Below are 17,132 nucleotides of genomic sequence, written 5' to 3' on the forward strand. Positions count from 1 at the left end.
AGAGTTCCCGACTTGGAATTCCAAGTTGGATGACCATTCAAAAATATTTTTCCCAGTCGGAGCTAGTTTTTTCCCGAGTTCCCAGTTGTCTTGAATGCATTGAAGTCGGAAGTCATCAAGTTGCAAGGTGTTTTGAACACGGCATACGATTAGAAAACACAAAAGGAGCCACCAACCGCATTTGGTGTGTCGTCATAACGGTCTCTGACTTGTGCATTTGGTGTGTCGTCATAACGGTCTCTGACTTGTGGTCAGACTCACTCAGGTGGAACAAACTTAAAATTGCCCTTGTTTCAATGCTGGTTTGAATGTCATTGAGAAAACAGAAAGGTGTCATCATCATCTATTTATTCCGCAGGTAGCTTAGTGGGTAAGAGCGTTGTGCCCAGTAACCGAAAGGTCGCTGGTTCTAATCCCCGAGCCGACTAGGTGAAAAAATCTGTCGATGTGCCCTTAAGCAAGGCACTTAACCTAATTGCTCCTGTAAGTCGCTTCTGGATAAGAGCGTCTGCTAAATGACTAAAATGTAAATGTAAATGTAATCCAAGAAGTAATCATTCCGTTTTTCAAAAGTATCTGTAATCTCATAAAATAAAATAAAATTCTGGTAAATTAACTGATTAGTTCGTTTATTTGTAATCAGATGACACGTAATCCATTACTCCTCAACCCTGGATATAAACCTGTAGCATAATATTTACTTGTACAATTCATTAATCATTTTCCATGAGTGTACAAAACATTATGAACACCTGCTATTTCCATGACATAGACTGACCAGGTGAATCCAGGTGAAAGCTATGATCCCTTATTGATGTCACTTGTTAAATCCACTTCAATCAGTGTAGATGAAGGGGAGGAGACAGGTTAAAGAAGGATGTTTAAGCCTTGAGCCAATAAAGTGGGGGAAAAAAGTATTTAGTCAGCCACCAATTGTGCAAGTTCTCCCACTTAAAAAGATGAGAGAGGCCTGTAATTTTCATCATAGGTACATGTCAACTATGACAGACAAAATGAGAAAAAAAATCAAGAAAATCACATTCTAGGATTTTTTATGAATTTATTTGCAAATTATGGTGGAAAATAAGTATTTGGTCAATAACAAAAGTTTCTCAATACTTTGTTATATACCCTTTGTTGGCAATGATACAGGTCAAAGGTTTTCTGTACGTCTTCACAAGGTTTTCACACACTGTTGCTGGTATTTTGGCCCATTCCTCCATGCAGATCTCCTCTAGAGCAGTGATGTTTTGGGGCTGTCGCTGGGCAACACGGACTTTCAACTCCCTCCAAAGATTTTCTATGGGGTTGAGATCTGGAGACTGGCTAGGCCACCCAGGACCTTGAAATGCTTCTTACGAAGCCACTCCTTCGTTGCCCGGGCGGTGTGTTTGGGATCATTGTCATGCTGAAAGACCCAGCCACGTTTAATCTTCAATGCCCTTGCTGATGGAAGGGAGGTTTTCACTCAAAATCTCACAATACATGGCCCCATTCATTCTTTCCTTTACACGGATCAGTCGTCCTGGTCCTTTGCAGAAAAACAGCCCCAAAGCATGATGTTTCCACCCCCCATGCTTCACAGTAGGTATGGTGTTCTTTGGATGCAACTCAGCATTCTTTGTCCTCCAAACACGACGAGTTGAGTTTTTACCAAAAAAGTTATATTTTGGTTTCATCTGACCATATGACATTCTCCCAATCCTCTTCTGGATCATCCAAATGCACTCTAGCAAACTTCAGACGGGCCTGGACATGTACTGGCTTAAGCAGGGGGACACGTCTGGCACTGCAGGATTTGAGTCCCTGGGCGGGGTAGTGTGTTACTGATGGTAGGCTTTGTTACTTTGGTCCCAGCTCTCTGCAGGTCATTCACTAGGTCCCCCGTGTGGTTCTGGGATTTTTGCTCACCGTTCTTGTGATCATTTTGACCCACAGGGTGAGATCTTCGCGTGGAGCCCCAGATCGAGGGAGATTATCAGTGGTCTTGTATGTCTTCCATTTCCTAATAATTGCTCCCACAGTTGATTTCTTCAAACCAAGCTGCTTACCTATTGCAGATTCAGTCTTCCCAGCCTGGTGCAGGTCTACAATTTTGTTTCTGGTGTCCTTTGACAGCTCTTTGGTCTTGGCCATAGTGGAGTTTGGAGTGTGACTGTTTGAGGTTGTGGACAGGTGTCTTTATACTGATAACAAGTTCAAACAGGTGCCATTAATACAGGTAACGAGTGGAGGACAGAGGAGCCTCTTAAAGAAGAAGTTACAGGTCTGTGAGAGCCAGAAATCTTGCTTGTTTGTAGGTGACCAAATACTTATTTTCCACCATAATTTGCAAATAAATTCATTAAAATCCTACAATGTGATTTTCTGGATTTTTTTCTTCTCAATTTGTCTGTCATAGTTGACGTGTACCTATGATGAAAATTACAGGCCTCTCTCATCTTTTTAAGTGGGAGAACTTGCACAATTGGTGGCTGACTAAATAGTTTTTTTCCCCACTGTAGATACATGGATTGTGTAAGTGTGCCATTCAGAGATGCCTTTGAACAGGGTATGGTAGTAGGTGTCAGGTGCACCGGTTTGTGTCAAGAACAGCAACGCTGCTTGGTTTTTTACACTCGACAGTTTCCCGTGTGTATCAAGCCAACTTGACATAACTGTAGGAAGCATTGGAGTCAACATGGGCCAGCATCCCTGTGGAACGCTTTCTACACCTTGTAGAGTCCATGACCCGACGAATTGAGGCTGTTCTGAGGGCAAAAGGGAGGAGAGGTGCAACTCAATATTAGGAAGGTATTCTTAATGTTTTGTACATTCAGTGTATATGAATGTTTAATGAGAACCAAAACCTGAGATTCATAGAACGACTAGCGACTTGACTCAAGTGGGACTCGAGTGATGGTTCGTTCGGTGTAACAATTTCATTAGTCAATACACATTGCTGCTTAAAACAGAGCTCAGCAGTTTCATAGATTATATTTTAAAAAATGGAGATTGTTTTTTGAAATCATTTCAATGATTTATTTAATCATGACACGACTACTATGCACAGGTACTGTTGAATCAGGTGGTGACATTCCACACAGACACAGAGAACGTCAGCGATGAACTTCAGAGAAAAAAAATTAAGTGCTTATGAATGAGAGACATAATAATATGACACACACAATAATACAAATAAAAAGTTATTCAAATAGTATATTTAGTGTAAAAACAACAAGCGTCCCAACTCAACAGATTGACATAAAAAAAGGGCGTTGATCACAATCTTACATTTACATCATTTAGCAGACGCTCTTATCCAGAGCGACTTACAAATTAACACTTAGCTTAGCTTTTCTCCCCCTCCCAGAACCTGAACGTAAAGGACTAATGCACTTCTATGTGTGGACTCCCACTGATGATGGCCTGACAGTCTAAACCTTTGTTTTTGGCCCTCAGTCTAAATGAAGAAAACAGAATACACATCTTTTTTTAAAATCTTTGTTGTTGTTGTTGTTGTTGTTGTTGTTGTGCAGACCCTCTACAAAAGGAAACTCTCAAGGCAAACAGCACCTAGTTAGCATCCATCTTCCATAACTGTGGTGGGGATCAGAGAAGAGGAACATAGATACATTAAACTATGCTAGCAAGCACAGGAATCCCCTTTTAACAGTAGAGACAGAAGTAGAGCGAGTAATCATAGAAATAATAATCTCTCTGGTTTCCAGGATATAGATTAAGTCTAGTCCAAAGGCCATATGTGTGAAGCGTTTTAAGGTAGGGAGTGCTGATTTATGGTTAGCTTTGCCTTTTAGATCCCAATAAATAAGGTTACATGGACAGGGACCTTAATCTGTGTCCGGGAAACTGGCCCTAAATGTTTTACGCGACATTAGCGGTGGTTAAAGGTGCAATCTGCAGTTCAAACAACAACAAAAATGGCAGATTGCCATTTTAAAGGTGCCAGTAATGCCAGTGAGGCCTCTCCAGATCACTCTCAACTCTAGGTAGGGCTAGAGGCATGGGTCTCTCTACTCTGGCTAGAGGCATGGGTCTCTCCACTCTGGGTAGAGGCATGGGTCTCTCCACTCTAGGATCTGGCCTGGGCCTTCCCGTCCTGGGTGATTGGTTTGGTCTGTCCAAGCTGTCCGTGCTGGATGACTGCTTAGGTCTGCCTAGCTGGCGGGTCGGTCCGATGGGCTTGGGAGCGTGGGTCCTCTGGTGCTGCCGGAGCCCCTGTAGATAGTAGAAGCTCTTCCCACACTCCTCACACTGATGGGGCTTCTCTCCCGTGTGGACTCTGAGGTGAACCTTGAGGTCAAATTCCCTGAAGTAACTCTTCCCACAGACGGCGCAGAGGTGGCTCTTCTGTCCGGTGTGCATACGGAAGTGGCATGTCAGTTGGGATTGTTGCTTGAATCTCTTTCCGCACTCGGGGCAGAGGTGGGGTCTCTCTCCCCGGTGCGCGCTCTCATGCTTCTTTAGCCCTTCTTCTGTGATGAAGCCCTTCCCACACTCAGAGCATTGGTAAGGCCTCTCCCCGGTGTGCATTCGCATGTGGATCTTAACGTAGTAGTTACTGCGGAACCTCTTCCCACAGTCAGGGCAGGGGAAAGGCTTCTTGTTATTGTGAGCCAACTGGTGTTCTTCTAACTGAGTCTTCTCAGAGAACTCCTCCCCACACAGAGAACAGAAGAAAGAGGTGTCCTGAGATGTCACGTGTTTCTGTAGTGATGACAGATCTGGACAGTTGAAGTTCTCCTGAGCTGCGGTGACGATGTGTTCAGGACCTCTTGATGTAGAGGGTGCTAACCCACCAGCAGACAACAAACTGGGGTTCCCATCTGCAGGGAAGATCAAGACAAGGTTAGAGATTCCCTATATCAGGGCTCTCCAAACCTGTTCCTCTGAGAGCCACCGTCCTGTAGGTTATCGTTCCAACCCTAATCTAGCGCACCTGATTCTAATAATTACCTGGTTGATAAGATGAATCAGGTTAGTTACAACTGGGGTTGGAGTATAAACCTCCAGGAGGGTAGCTCTCCAGGAACAGGGTTGGAGTATAAACCTCCAGGACGGTAGCTCTCCAGGAACAGGGTTGGAGTATAAACCTCCAGGAGGGTAGCTCTCCAGGAACAGGGTTGGAGTTAAAACCTACAGGAGGGTAGCTCTCCAGGAACAGGGTTGGAGTTAAAACCTCCAGGAGGGTAGCTCTCCAGGAACAGGGTTGGAGTTAAAACCTCCAGGAGGATAGCTCTCCAGGAACAGGGTTGGAGTTAAAACCTCCAGGAGGGTAGTTCTCCAGGAACAGGGTTGGAGTATAAACCTCCAGGAGGGTAGCTCTCCAGGAACAGGGTTGGAGTTAAAACCTACAGGAGGGTAGTTCTCCAGGAACAGGGTTGGAGTATAAACCTACAGGAGGGTAGTTCTCCAGGAACAGGTTTGGGGAACCCTCCCCTATATTGTGCACTACTTTTGAACAGGGCCCTTAGAGCGCCAAAAAAAAGTAGTGCACTTTGTAGGGAATGGGGTGCCATTTGGGATGCACACAAATGTTAAGTCAAGTCAAGTAATTCAGACCAACTAAGCTCTTCATACCCTGGTTCCAGATCTATCTGTGCTCTTGCTAACTCCACTGCTGTCATTGTTTGGCGTGACAGGGAGTTGGCATGTTAGCACAAACAGACTGGCACCCAGGCTGCTTTTACAACAGCATACATATACAAAACAAATGTACTGAGAAAATATCAACGTTAAGCTGTATTTTCACATAAATCTTATAGGGAAATCTCAAAAAAATGTCAACCTCATATTCATCATCCCAAGCACCACCCCAACATCAACATACAGTGCCTTCAGAAAGTATTCACACCCCTTGACTTTTTCCACATTTTATTGTGTTACAGGCTGAATTTAAAATGGATTAAATTGAGATTTTCTGTCACTGTAGTCACACAATACCCCTTAATGTCAAAGTGGAATTATGTCTAGACATTTTTTTAAATTCTTTAAAAATGAAAAGCTGAAATGTCTTAAGTCAATAAGTAATACAACCCCTTTGTTATGGCAAGCCTAAATAAATTCAGGAGTAGAAATGTGCTTAATAAGTCACTAAATAAGTTGCATAGACTCACTCTGTGTGCAATAATAGTGTTTAACATGATTTTTGAATGACTACCTCATCTCTGTACCCCACACATACAATTATCTGTAAGGTCCCTCAGTCGAGCAGTGAATTTCAAACACAGATTCAACCACAAAGACCAGGGAGGTTTTTTCAATGCCTCACAATGAAGGGCACCTATTGGTAGATGGGGTTCACAAAAAAGAGCAGACATTGAATATCCCTTAGAGCATGATGAAGTTATTAATTACACTTTAAATTCTTCTCCCACTTTGACTAGAGGATTATGTTTAGATCGTGACAATTAAACCCATTTTAATCCCACCTTGTAACACAACAAAATGTGAAAACATTCAAGGGGTGTGAATTCTTTCTGAAGGCACTGTATGCGGACCACAACATGTCGCTGAACGTCTTACCAAAAGTCTCTCTCACCTCTGTGTGTTTTCATGTGTGTTTTCAGGTTCCCTGGCTGAGTGAAACCCTTCTCGCACAGGGAGCAACAGTAAGGCTTCTCTCCGGTGTGTATTCTCATGTGTAACTTCAGTTTGGACGCGTCGGACAGTTCTTTCCCACAGGTCGGACATCGGTGAATCCTCTTCCCTCGCCCCCGGCGCTGTCCTGTAGCCGGACCTCCTGCCTCACCAGAGAACACACCCAGACTCTCCTCTGGGGAAGAAAGACACAGTTGGTGGGTCTCAAACGGCACCTTATTTCCCTATAATAATAGTGCACTACTTCGGACAAGAGCCTAAAGGGTGCACTATCTAGGGAATAGGGTGCCGTTTGAGACACAGTCACTCACAGTGAATTCACTAATAACCCGTCAAAAGGGTAATAACAGTATTACAGTCGTGATGTAGCCATCGTGAGTCTGCCATAGGCTGTCTTACCGGTGTGCTCTGTCTGATGTCTCTGCAGCAGTTCTTTGTTGTTGAACGGCGCTCCACACACGTAGCAGTTGTAATCTAGATGTGTCTGCAGGTGTAGCAACAGCTCATATTCCCGGGGGAATCCCTCTCCACATTTAAAGCAGCGGCGGTTGTTAAACCTCTTGGTTTTGGGCCGCTTCCGTTGGCCTTCTCCTTTGACTCTGGTTCTCTGTTTGGCCCGTTGTTTCTTCCGGTGTTTTCTAGGTGCCCCTGCTGTAGAGGGAGCGCCGGCACCAGTCTTGGCTGTGTGACAAAGAGAATGGGTTAAAGAATTGGCCCGATAGATTTACCGTGTCCCAAATGGTAACGCTAATCCCTATTTAGGGTGCTACTTTTGAACAGAGCCCTATATAAGGGACAGGGTGCCATTTTGAACAGCAGCCAAGTTAACAGGTTATACCGTAATTTTCGGACTATAAGCCGCGCCTTTTTTCCAATTTTTCGACCCTGCGGCTTATATAACGGTGCGGCTAATCTATGGATTTTTACAGCTAACGGCCACTAGAAGACTTCCTAAATCTATGGATTTTACAGGTTACAGTCCACCAACTTTAACTCTATGGACTCTATGACCGGTCCACGCCCCCCACCTTTAAGCGGCGGGCTCCAGCAGGAAAAGCTGGAGGCCGGAAAAGAGTGAGACAGGTAGCGCGCAAAAGTAAAAGTGGAACCGAGAGTGGTACGAGAGACAGAACGAGAGACAGAACGAGAGCAAGACAGACAGACATTACGAGAGCGAGACAGTTTGTCTCTTTCCCGACAATCCCCTCTGTGCACGAACCCTTACATATGGTAATTAAACATTAAAACACCTGCGGCTTATAGTCCAGTGCGGCTTATATATGTACACATCATTCAATATCATTCAATTTAGCTGCTGCGGCTTATACTCCGGTGCGCCTTATAGTGCGGAAAATCCGGTAGTTGAATGATTTTCTGTTGACAGGGTGCCATTTTGAACGCAGCCAAATTAACAGGTTATAGTTGAATGATTTTCTGTTGACAGGGTGCCATTTTGAACGCAGCCAAATTAACAGGTTATAGTTGAATGATTGTCTGTTGACAGGGTGCCATTTTGAACGCAGCCAAATTAACAGGTTATATTTGAATGATTGTCTGTTGACAGGGTGCCATTTTGAACGCAGCCAAGTTAACAGATTATAGTTGAATGATTTTCTGTTGACAGGGTGCCATTTTGATATAGTTGAATGATTTTCTGTTGACAGGGTGCCATTTTGAACGCAGCCAAATTAACAGGGTATATTTGAATGATTTTCTGTTGACAGGGTGCCATTTTGAACGCAGCCAAATTAACAGGCTATAGTTGAATGATTTTCTGTTGACAGGGTGCCATTTTGAACGCAGCCAAATTAACAGGCTATAGTTGAATGATTTTCTGTTGACAGGGTGCCATTTTGAACGCAGCCAAATTAACAGGGTATATTTGAATGATTTTCTGTTGACAGGGTGCCATTTTGAACGCAGCCAAATTAACAGGTTATAGTTGATTGATTTTCTGTTGACAGGGTGCCATTTTGAACGCAGCCAAATTAACAGGTTATAGTTGAATGATTTTCTGTTGACGTTCTACCTCCACTTACCAAGACGAGGAGTAGGATTCCAACTGGCGTCGTCGTCTTCAGAATTACCCGAACCATCAACGTTCACCTCTTCTTCTTCTTCTTCTTCTTCTTCTTCCTCCTCCTCCTCTTCTTCAGCGCTGGCCTTTAACCGAGGTGTCTGAGTGGACGCCTTGCTGCCATGGCTTGGATCAGGACCCTGGGACTCTCTAGCTTTGGGGCTGGATTGGTCACCAGGATCCTACAGTGAAAACACAACAGTCATTAGTAAAGTGAGAATAGAATGTTTGTGGTAAGGTTCCCCAGGGTCGCGTCCTCCTCGGCCCCCTTCTGTTCAAACAGGAAGTGTATATGTAGCAGATTTTGAGTGGCGGTTCGCTAAATCTATGCCTAACTTTAACCTCACCCTAGCTAACCATAAACACAAACCTGAACCAATTCCAGAAGCGTTTAGATAGCGATAGCATTAGCCTACAGCAAACCAAACCACAGCATTAGCCTACAGCAAACCAAACCACAGCATTAGCCTACAGCAAACCAAACCACAGCATTAGCCTACAGCAAACCAAACCACAGCATTAGCCTACAGCAAACCAAACCACAGCATTAGCCTACAGCAAACCAAACCACAGCATTAGCCTACAGCAAACCAAACCACAGCATTAGCCTACAGCAAACCATACCACAGCATTAGCCTACAGAAAACCAAACCACAGCATTAGCCTACAGCAAACCAAACCACAGCATTAGCCTACAGCAAACCAAACCACAGCATTAGCCTACAGCAAACCAAACCACAGCATTAGCCTACAGCAAACCAAACCACAGCATTAGCCTACAGCAAACCAAACCACAGCATTAGCCTACAGCAAACCAAACCACAGCATTAGCCTACAGCAAACCAAACCACAGCATTAGCCTACAGCAAACCAAACCACGTACCTTTCTGATAAGGGATGTTGGAAGACCACTTCTTCCACTGTAGCGAGGGCCTGTGGGGATGGCTGGGGTTGGTTCCACTATGGGCTTCCCAGGATGCATCTGCTGCATGTGTGACCGGATGCCTGCTCTGTACCTGTAGCTCTTGCCACACTCATGGCACTGGTAGGGCTTCTCTCCGGAGTGGACTCTGAGATGCACCCGGAGGTCAAACTCTCTGGCGAAACTCTTCCCACACAGGAAGCAGAGATGGCTCCTCTCTCCAGTGTGGATCTTGAAGTGACAGGTCAGCTGGGATTGTTGTTTGAAACACTTGCCACACGCAGGGCATCGGTACGGCCTCTCTCCTCGGTGAGCGCTCTCGTGCTTCTTGAGCCCCTCCGCTGACATGAAACTCTTATCACACTGGGCGCAGTGGTAAGAGATCTTCCCACTGTGGATCTTCTGGTGGATCTTGATGTAACTCTTGCTGGAGAATCTCTTCCCACAGTCTGGACAGGGGTAAGGCTTCTCTGGTTTCTCATGGGAGTGGGCGATCACCAGGTGATCATCCAGAAGGCCTTTCTGAGAGAACTCTGCCCCGCAGAGAGGGCACTGCGGGTTAGACTGGTTCTCTCCAGTGTGAGTTCTCATGTGTATCTGTAGAGCTGATGGAGTTTGGCATTCCTCGCCACACTCTAGGCAGTGGTGGTTCTCCTTAGCTGTGTGGTTGTCATGGTATTGGTCCGGGACTCCTATTGGCTTAACTGTGTGGTTGTCATGGTATTGGTCCGGGACTCCTGTTGGCTTAACTGTGTGGTTGTCATGGTATTGGTCAGGGACTCCTGTTGGCTTAGCTGTGTGGTTGTCATAGTATTGGTCAGGGAATCCTGTTGGCTTAACTGTGTGGTTGTCATAGTATTGGTCAGGGACTCCTATTGGCTTAACTGTGTGGTTGTCATGGTATTGGTCAGGGACTCCTGTTGGCTTAGCTGTGTGGTTGTCATGGTATTGGTCAGGGACTCCTATTGTAGGAAGCCTCTCCACGATGTCAGGCCAGAAACTGGGATTCCTGACTTCTCCTGCATGGGGGAAGATAAAGTGTTAGTTCATGTTAAGTCTAACCAGACAATGACTGGGGCCAGGACGATACCAGTATTGCCCTACTCATTAGTATCAAGGAAACAAAACACCAAGCGGATTTAAAGACCAATGTGTAATTCATGCTTTAGTCACACCTTCTGCCTGAACTGACACCTCTTTAGTCACACCATCTGTCTACACTGACACATCTTTAGTCACACCATCTGTCTCTACTGACACCTCTAGTCACACCATCTGTCTACATTGACACCTCTTTAGTCACACCATCTGTCTACACTGACACCTCTTTAGTCACACCATCTGTCTACACTGACACCTCTTTAGTCACACCATCTGTCTCTACTGACACCTCTTTAGTCACACCATCTGTCTACACTGACACCTCTTTAGTCACACCATCTGTCTACACTGACACCTCTTTAGTCACACCATCTGTCTACACTGACACTCTATAGTCACACCATCTGTCTCTACTGACACCTCTTTAGTCACACCATCTGTCTATACTGACACCTCTTTAGTCACACCATCTGTCTACACTGACACCTCTTTAGTCACACCATCTGTCTACACTGACACCTCTTTAGTCACACCATCTGTCTACACTGACACCTCTATAGTCACACCATCTGTCTCTACTGACACCTCTTTAGTCACACCATCTGTCTATACTGACACCTCTTTAGTCACACCATCTGTCTACACTGACACCTCTTTAGTCACACCATCTGTCTCTACTGACACCTCTTTAGTCACACCATCTGTCTATACTGACACCTCTTTAGTCACACCATCTGTCTATACTGACACCTCTTTAGTCACACCATCTGTCTCTACTGACACCTCTAGTCACACCATCTGTCTACACTGACACATCTTTAGTCACACCATCTGTCTATACTGACACCTCTTTAGTCACACCATCTGTCTCTACTGACACCTCTAGTCACACCATCTGTCTATACTGACACCTCTTTAGTCACACCATCTGTCTACACTGACACCTCTTTAGTCACACCATCTGTCTCTACTGACACCTCTAGTCACACCATCTGTCTCTACTGACACCTCTTTAGTCACACCATCTGTCTATACTGACACCTCTTTAGTCACACCATCTGTCTATACTGACACCTCTTTAGTCACACCATCTGTCTCTACTGATACCTCTTTAGTCACACCATCTGTCTCTACTGACACCTCTTTAGTCACACCATCTGTCTATACTGACACCTCTTTAGTCACACCATCTGTCTCTACTGACACCTCTAGTCACACCATCTGTCTATACTGACACCTCTTTAGTCACACCATCTGTCTATACTGACACCTCTTTAGTCACACCATCTGTCTATACTGACACCTCTTTAGTCACACCATCTGTCTACACTGACACCTCTTTAGTCACACCTTCTTTTATCTACACTGACACCTCTTTAGTCACACCATCTGTCTCTACTGACACCTCTAGTCACACCATCTGTCTACACTGACACCTCTTTAGTCACACCATCTGTCTCTACTGACACCTCTAGTCACACCATCTGTCTCTTCTGACACCTCTTTAGTCACACCATCTGTCTATACTGACACCTCTTTAGTCACACCATCTGTCTCTACTGACACCTCTTTAGTCACACCATCTGTCTCTACTGACACCTCTAGTCACACCATCTGTCTACACTGACACCTCTTTAGTCACACCATCTGTCTCTACTGACACCTCTAGTCACACCATCTGTCTACACTGACACCTCTTTAGTCACACCATCTGTCTATACTGACACCTCTTTAGTCACACCATCTGTCTATACTGACACCTCTTTAGTCACACCATCTGTCTACACTGACACCTCTTTAGTCACACCATCTGTCTACACTGACACCTCTTTAGTCACACCATCTGTCTCTACTGACACCTCTAGTCACACCATCTGTCTATACTGACACCTCTTTAGTCACACCATCTGTCTATGCTGACACCTCTTTAGTCACACCCTCTGTCTCTACTGACACCTCTAGTCACACCATCTGTCTACACTGACACATCTTTAGTCACACCATCTGTCTATACTGACACCTCTTTAGTCACACCATCTGTCTCTACTGACACCTCTAGTCACACCATCTGTCTATACTGACACCTCTTTAGTCACACCATCTGTCTACACTGACACCTCTTTAGTCACACCATCTGTCTCTACTGACACCTCTAGTCACACCATCTGTCTCTACTGACACCTCTTTAGTCACACCATCTGTCTATACTGACACCTCTTTAGTCACACCATCTGTCTATACTGACACCTCTTTAGTCACACCATCTGTCTCTACTGACACCTCTTTAGTCACACCATCTGTCTCTACTGACACCTCTAGTCACACCATCTGTCTACACTGACACCTCTTTAGTCACACCATCTGTCTCTACTGACACCTCTTTAGTCACACCATCTGTCTACACTGACACCTCTTTAGTCACACCATCTGTCTATACTGACACCTCTTTAGTCACACCATCTGTCTATACTGACACCTCTTTAGTCACACCATCTGTCTCTACTGACACCTCTTTAGTCACACCATCTGTCTCTACTGACACCTCTTTAGTCACACCATCTGTCTCTACTGACACCTCTAGTCACACCATCTGTCTATACTGACACCTCTTTAGTCACACCATCTGTCTATACTGACACCTCTTTAGTCACACCATCTGTCTCTACTGACACCTCTAGTCACACCATCTGTCTACACTGACACCTCTTTAGTCACACCATCTGTCTATACTGACACCTCTTTAGTCACACCATCTGTCTCTACTGACACCTCTTTAGTCACACCATCTGTCTATACTGACACCTCTTTAGTCACACCATCTGTCTATACTGACACCTCTTTAGTCACACCATCTGTCTACACTGACACCTCTTTAGTCACACCATCTGTCTCTACTGACACCTCTAGTCACACCATCTGTCTACACTGACACCTCTTTAGTCACACCATCTGTCTACACTGACACCTCTTTAGTCACACCATCTGTCTCTACTGACACCTCTTTAGTCACACCATCTGTCTCTACTGACACCTCTTTAGTCACACCTTCTGTCTACACTGACACCTCTTTAGTCACACCTTCTGTCTCTACTGACACCTCTAGTCACACCATCTGTCTCTACTGACACCTCTTTAGTCACACCATCTGTCTACACTGACACCTCTTTAGTCACACCTTCTGTCTACACTGACACCTCTTTAGTCACACCATCTGTCTCTACTGACACCTCTAGTCACACCATCTGTCTACACTGACACCTCTTTAGTCACACCATCTGTCTCTACTGACACCTCTAGTCACACCATCTGTCTCTACTGACACCTCTTTAGTCACACCATCTGTCTATACTGACACCTCTTTAGTCACACCATCTGTCTCTACTGACACCTCTTTAGTCACACCATCTGTCTCTACTGACACCTCTAGTCACACCATCTGTCTACACTGACACCTCTTTAGTCACACCATCTGTCTCTACTGACACCTCTTTAGTCACACCATCTGTCTACACTGACACCTCTTTAGTCACACCATCTGTCTATACTGACACCTCTTTAGTCACACCATCTGTCTATACTGACACCTCTTTAGTCACACCATCTGTCTACACTGACACCTCTTTAGTCACGCCATCTGTCTACACTGACACCTCTTTAGTCACACCATCTGTCTCTACTGACACCTCTTTAGTCACACCATCTGTCTATACTGACACCTCTTTAGTCACACCATCTGTCTACACTGACACCTCTTTAGTCACACCATCTGTCTCTACTGACACCTCTTTAGTCACACCATCGGTCTCTACTGACACCTCTTTAGTCACACCATCTGTCTACACTGACACCTCTTTAGTCACACCATCTGTCTACACTGACACCTCTTTAGTCACACCATCTGTCTCTACTGACACCTCTAGTCACACCATCTGTCTACACTGACACCTCTTTAGTCACACCATCTGTCTCTACTGACACCTCTTTAGTCACACCATCTGTCTCTACTGACACCTCTTTAGTCACACCATCGGTCTCTACTGACACCTCTTTAGTCACACCATCTGTCTACACTGACACCTCTTTAGTCACACCATCTGTCTACACTGACACCTCTTTAGTCACACCATCTGTCTACACTGACACCTCTTTAGTCACACCATCTGTCTCTACTGACACCTCTAGTCACACCATCTGTCTAGACTGACACCTCTTTAGTCACACCATCTGTCTATACTGACACCTCTTTAGTGACACCATCTGTCTATACTGACACCTCTTTAGTCACACCATCTGTCTACACTGACACCTCTTTAGTCACACCATCTGTCTACACTGACACCTCTTTAGTCACACCATCTGTCTCTACTGACACCTCTTTAGTCACACCATCTGTCTCTACTGACACCTCTTTAGTCACACCATCTGTCTACACTGACACCTCTTTAGTCACACCATCTGTCTCTACTGACACCTCTTTAGTCACACCATCTGTCTCTACTGACACCTCTTTAGTCACACCTTCTGTCTACACTGACACCTCTTTAGTCACACCATCTGTCTACACTGACACCTCTTTAGTCACACCATCTGTCTACACTGACACCTCTTTAGTCACACCATCTGTCTCTACTGACACCTCTTTAGTCACACCATCTGTCTACACTGACACCTCTTTAGTCACACCATCTGTCTCTGACACCTCTTTAGTCACACCATCTGTCTACACCTCTTTTACTTCTATCAGAACTACAAGCATTTATCAGTGTGTAATATCTGACATTTTGTTTTTACAACAGTGAAATTATCAGTGTGAAATATCTAAAGCTTAAAGGGATACTTTGGGATTTTGGCAATGAGGCCCTTTATCTACTCGTGGATACCATCTGTATGTCTCTGTGTCCAGTATGAAGGAAGTTAGAAGTAGTTTTTGAGCCAATGCTAACTAGCGTTAGCGCTACGCTAGTTAGCAACTTCCTTCAAACTGCACGCAGAGACATAAAAATGGTATCCACAAGTTTATCTGACTCTGGGGAAGTAGATTAAGGGCCTCATTGCCAAATTCCGAAGTATTCCTTTAAGAGGACAAATGTATTTCCAAAGTTCGGTCACTGGGAAGAGGTCCGAGTTCTCACCTTTGTGCACACTCTGGTGTATTTTCAGATTTCCTTTCTGAGCGAATCTCTTCCCACACAAAGAGCAGTGGAAAGGCTTCTCTCCTGTGTGTGTCCGCTCGTGCATCATGAGTTTATGTGCATCGGATGCTTCGTATCCACACGTTAAGCAGCGGTGAACCTTCTTGGTTTTCAACATGGCCGTTCCATCTATATGAATGGTCTGGTGTAAGAGCATGTCGTAGATACGGGAGAATCCCTCTCCACATTTAAAGCAGCGATGGGTCACCTTAGCTTTCTTCTGCTTCGGTTTCTTTTCCTTCTTTGGTTTCTCTTCTTTCTTCGGCTGCTTTTGTTCTGGACCCTTCTTCCGTTTGCTCCCCTGTTTCTTCTGTTTCTCCTGGTGGTGTTGTTCCAGCACTCCTGGTGTTGAGGGAGTTCCCTCACTACCGTGGCAGGAGTTAGGACTCATTCCTGTGGAGAGAAGAGAGTTCAGTGGGTCAAATAGGTCCATCACTAATGGTATGTAGCGTACATGCTATTGTGTGGAACCAGTGGGTCAAATAGGTCCATCACTAATGGTATGTAGCGTACATGCTATTGTGTGGAACCAGGTGCCAGGTATTCCCTATATGGTGCACTACTTTTGACCAGAGCCCTATGTCCGGAGTCTGGTGTAGCAGTCTAAGCTCCTGACTCCAGCCTACATACGTATACCCCCGGGGGACGGACAGATTGGTTAGATAAATCTGTCTCCCTCTCTACATTACACTATATAGGGAATAGGGTGCCATTTGGGACGTCCCAAGTTATTTTAACCTCACCTTTCTGTCACCACTTACCAAGATGAGGAGTATCCCAGGTAGCTTCTTCTACTACAGAATTCAACAAATCACCAACTTCCTCTTCTTCCTCTTCTTCATCTTCACCCTCTTCTTCCTCTTCCTCCTCCCACTCTTCTTCTTCTTCCTCCTCCTCCTCCTCCTCCTCCTCCTCCTCCTCCTCCTCTACAATATGAGCGTTCATCCCAGGTGTTTGAGTGCTGTCCTCCTCATGGTTTGGATCAGGACCCTGAGCCACTGTAGACTCCGATTGATCACCGGGATCCTAGAATAAAAACATCCCCGTTTGTAATAAAGTTAGAACGGAATGCAAACCATGTTTATTTGCTCATTACAAAGGAACAAAAAAAGGGTTCAATGGAATAGTAAAAAATAAAAGATATATGTTTATAATGTTAACAATAGTATCTCATATGAAATGTTTATCATCATTTTCTCCCACCTTGTTGATGTGTGATGTAGGGGGACTTCCTTCACTA

General features: G+C 44.9%; 1 protein-coding gene across 1 annotated transcript; it reads right to left on the minus strand.

Annotated features, from left to right (window-relative positions):
* Positions 1–3,883: 3,883 nt before the first annotated feature.
* On the minus strand, positions 3,884–16,751 carry LOC121553926 (zinc finger protein 420). Its single transcript, XM_045216415.1, has 7 exons — positions 16,654–16,751; positions 15,833–16,285; positions 9,561–10,618; positions 8,640–8,859; positions 7,000–7,281; positions 6,542–6,775; positions 3,884–4,826 (listed from the first exon to the last, which is right to left on the minus strand). The coding sequence occupies exons 2-7, from the start codon at positions 16,281–16,283 to the stop codon at positions 3,937–3,939; spliced, it is 3,135 nt and encodes a 1,044-aa protein (XP_045072350.1). The 5' UTR covers positions 16,284–16,285; positions 16,654–16,751; the 3' UTR covers positions 3,884–3,936.
* Between the last annotated feature and the right edge of the window lie 381 nt (positions 16,752–17,132).

The sequence above is a fragment of the Coregonus clupeaformis genome, unplaced genomic scaffold, assembly GCF_020615455.1.
Source record: "Coregonus clupeaformis isolate EN_2021a unplaced genomic scaffold, ASM2061545v1 scaf0704, whole genome shotgun sequence".
Classification (NCBI taxonomy): domain Eukaryota; kingdom Metazoa; phylum Chordata; class Actinopteri; order Salmoniformes; family Salmonidae; genus Coregonus; species Coregonus clupeaformis.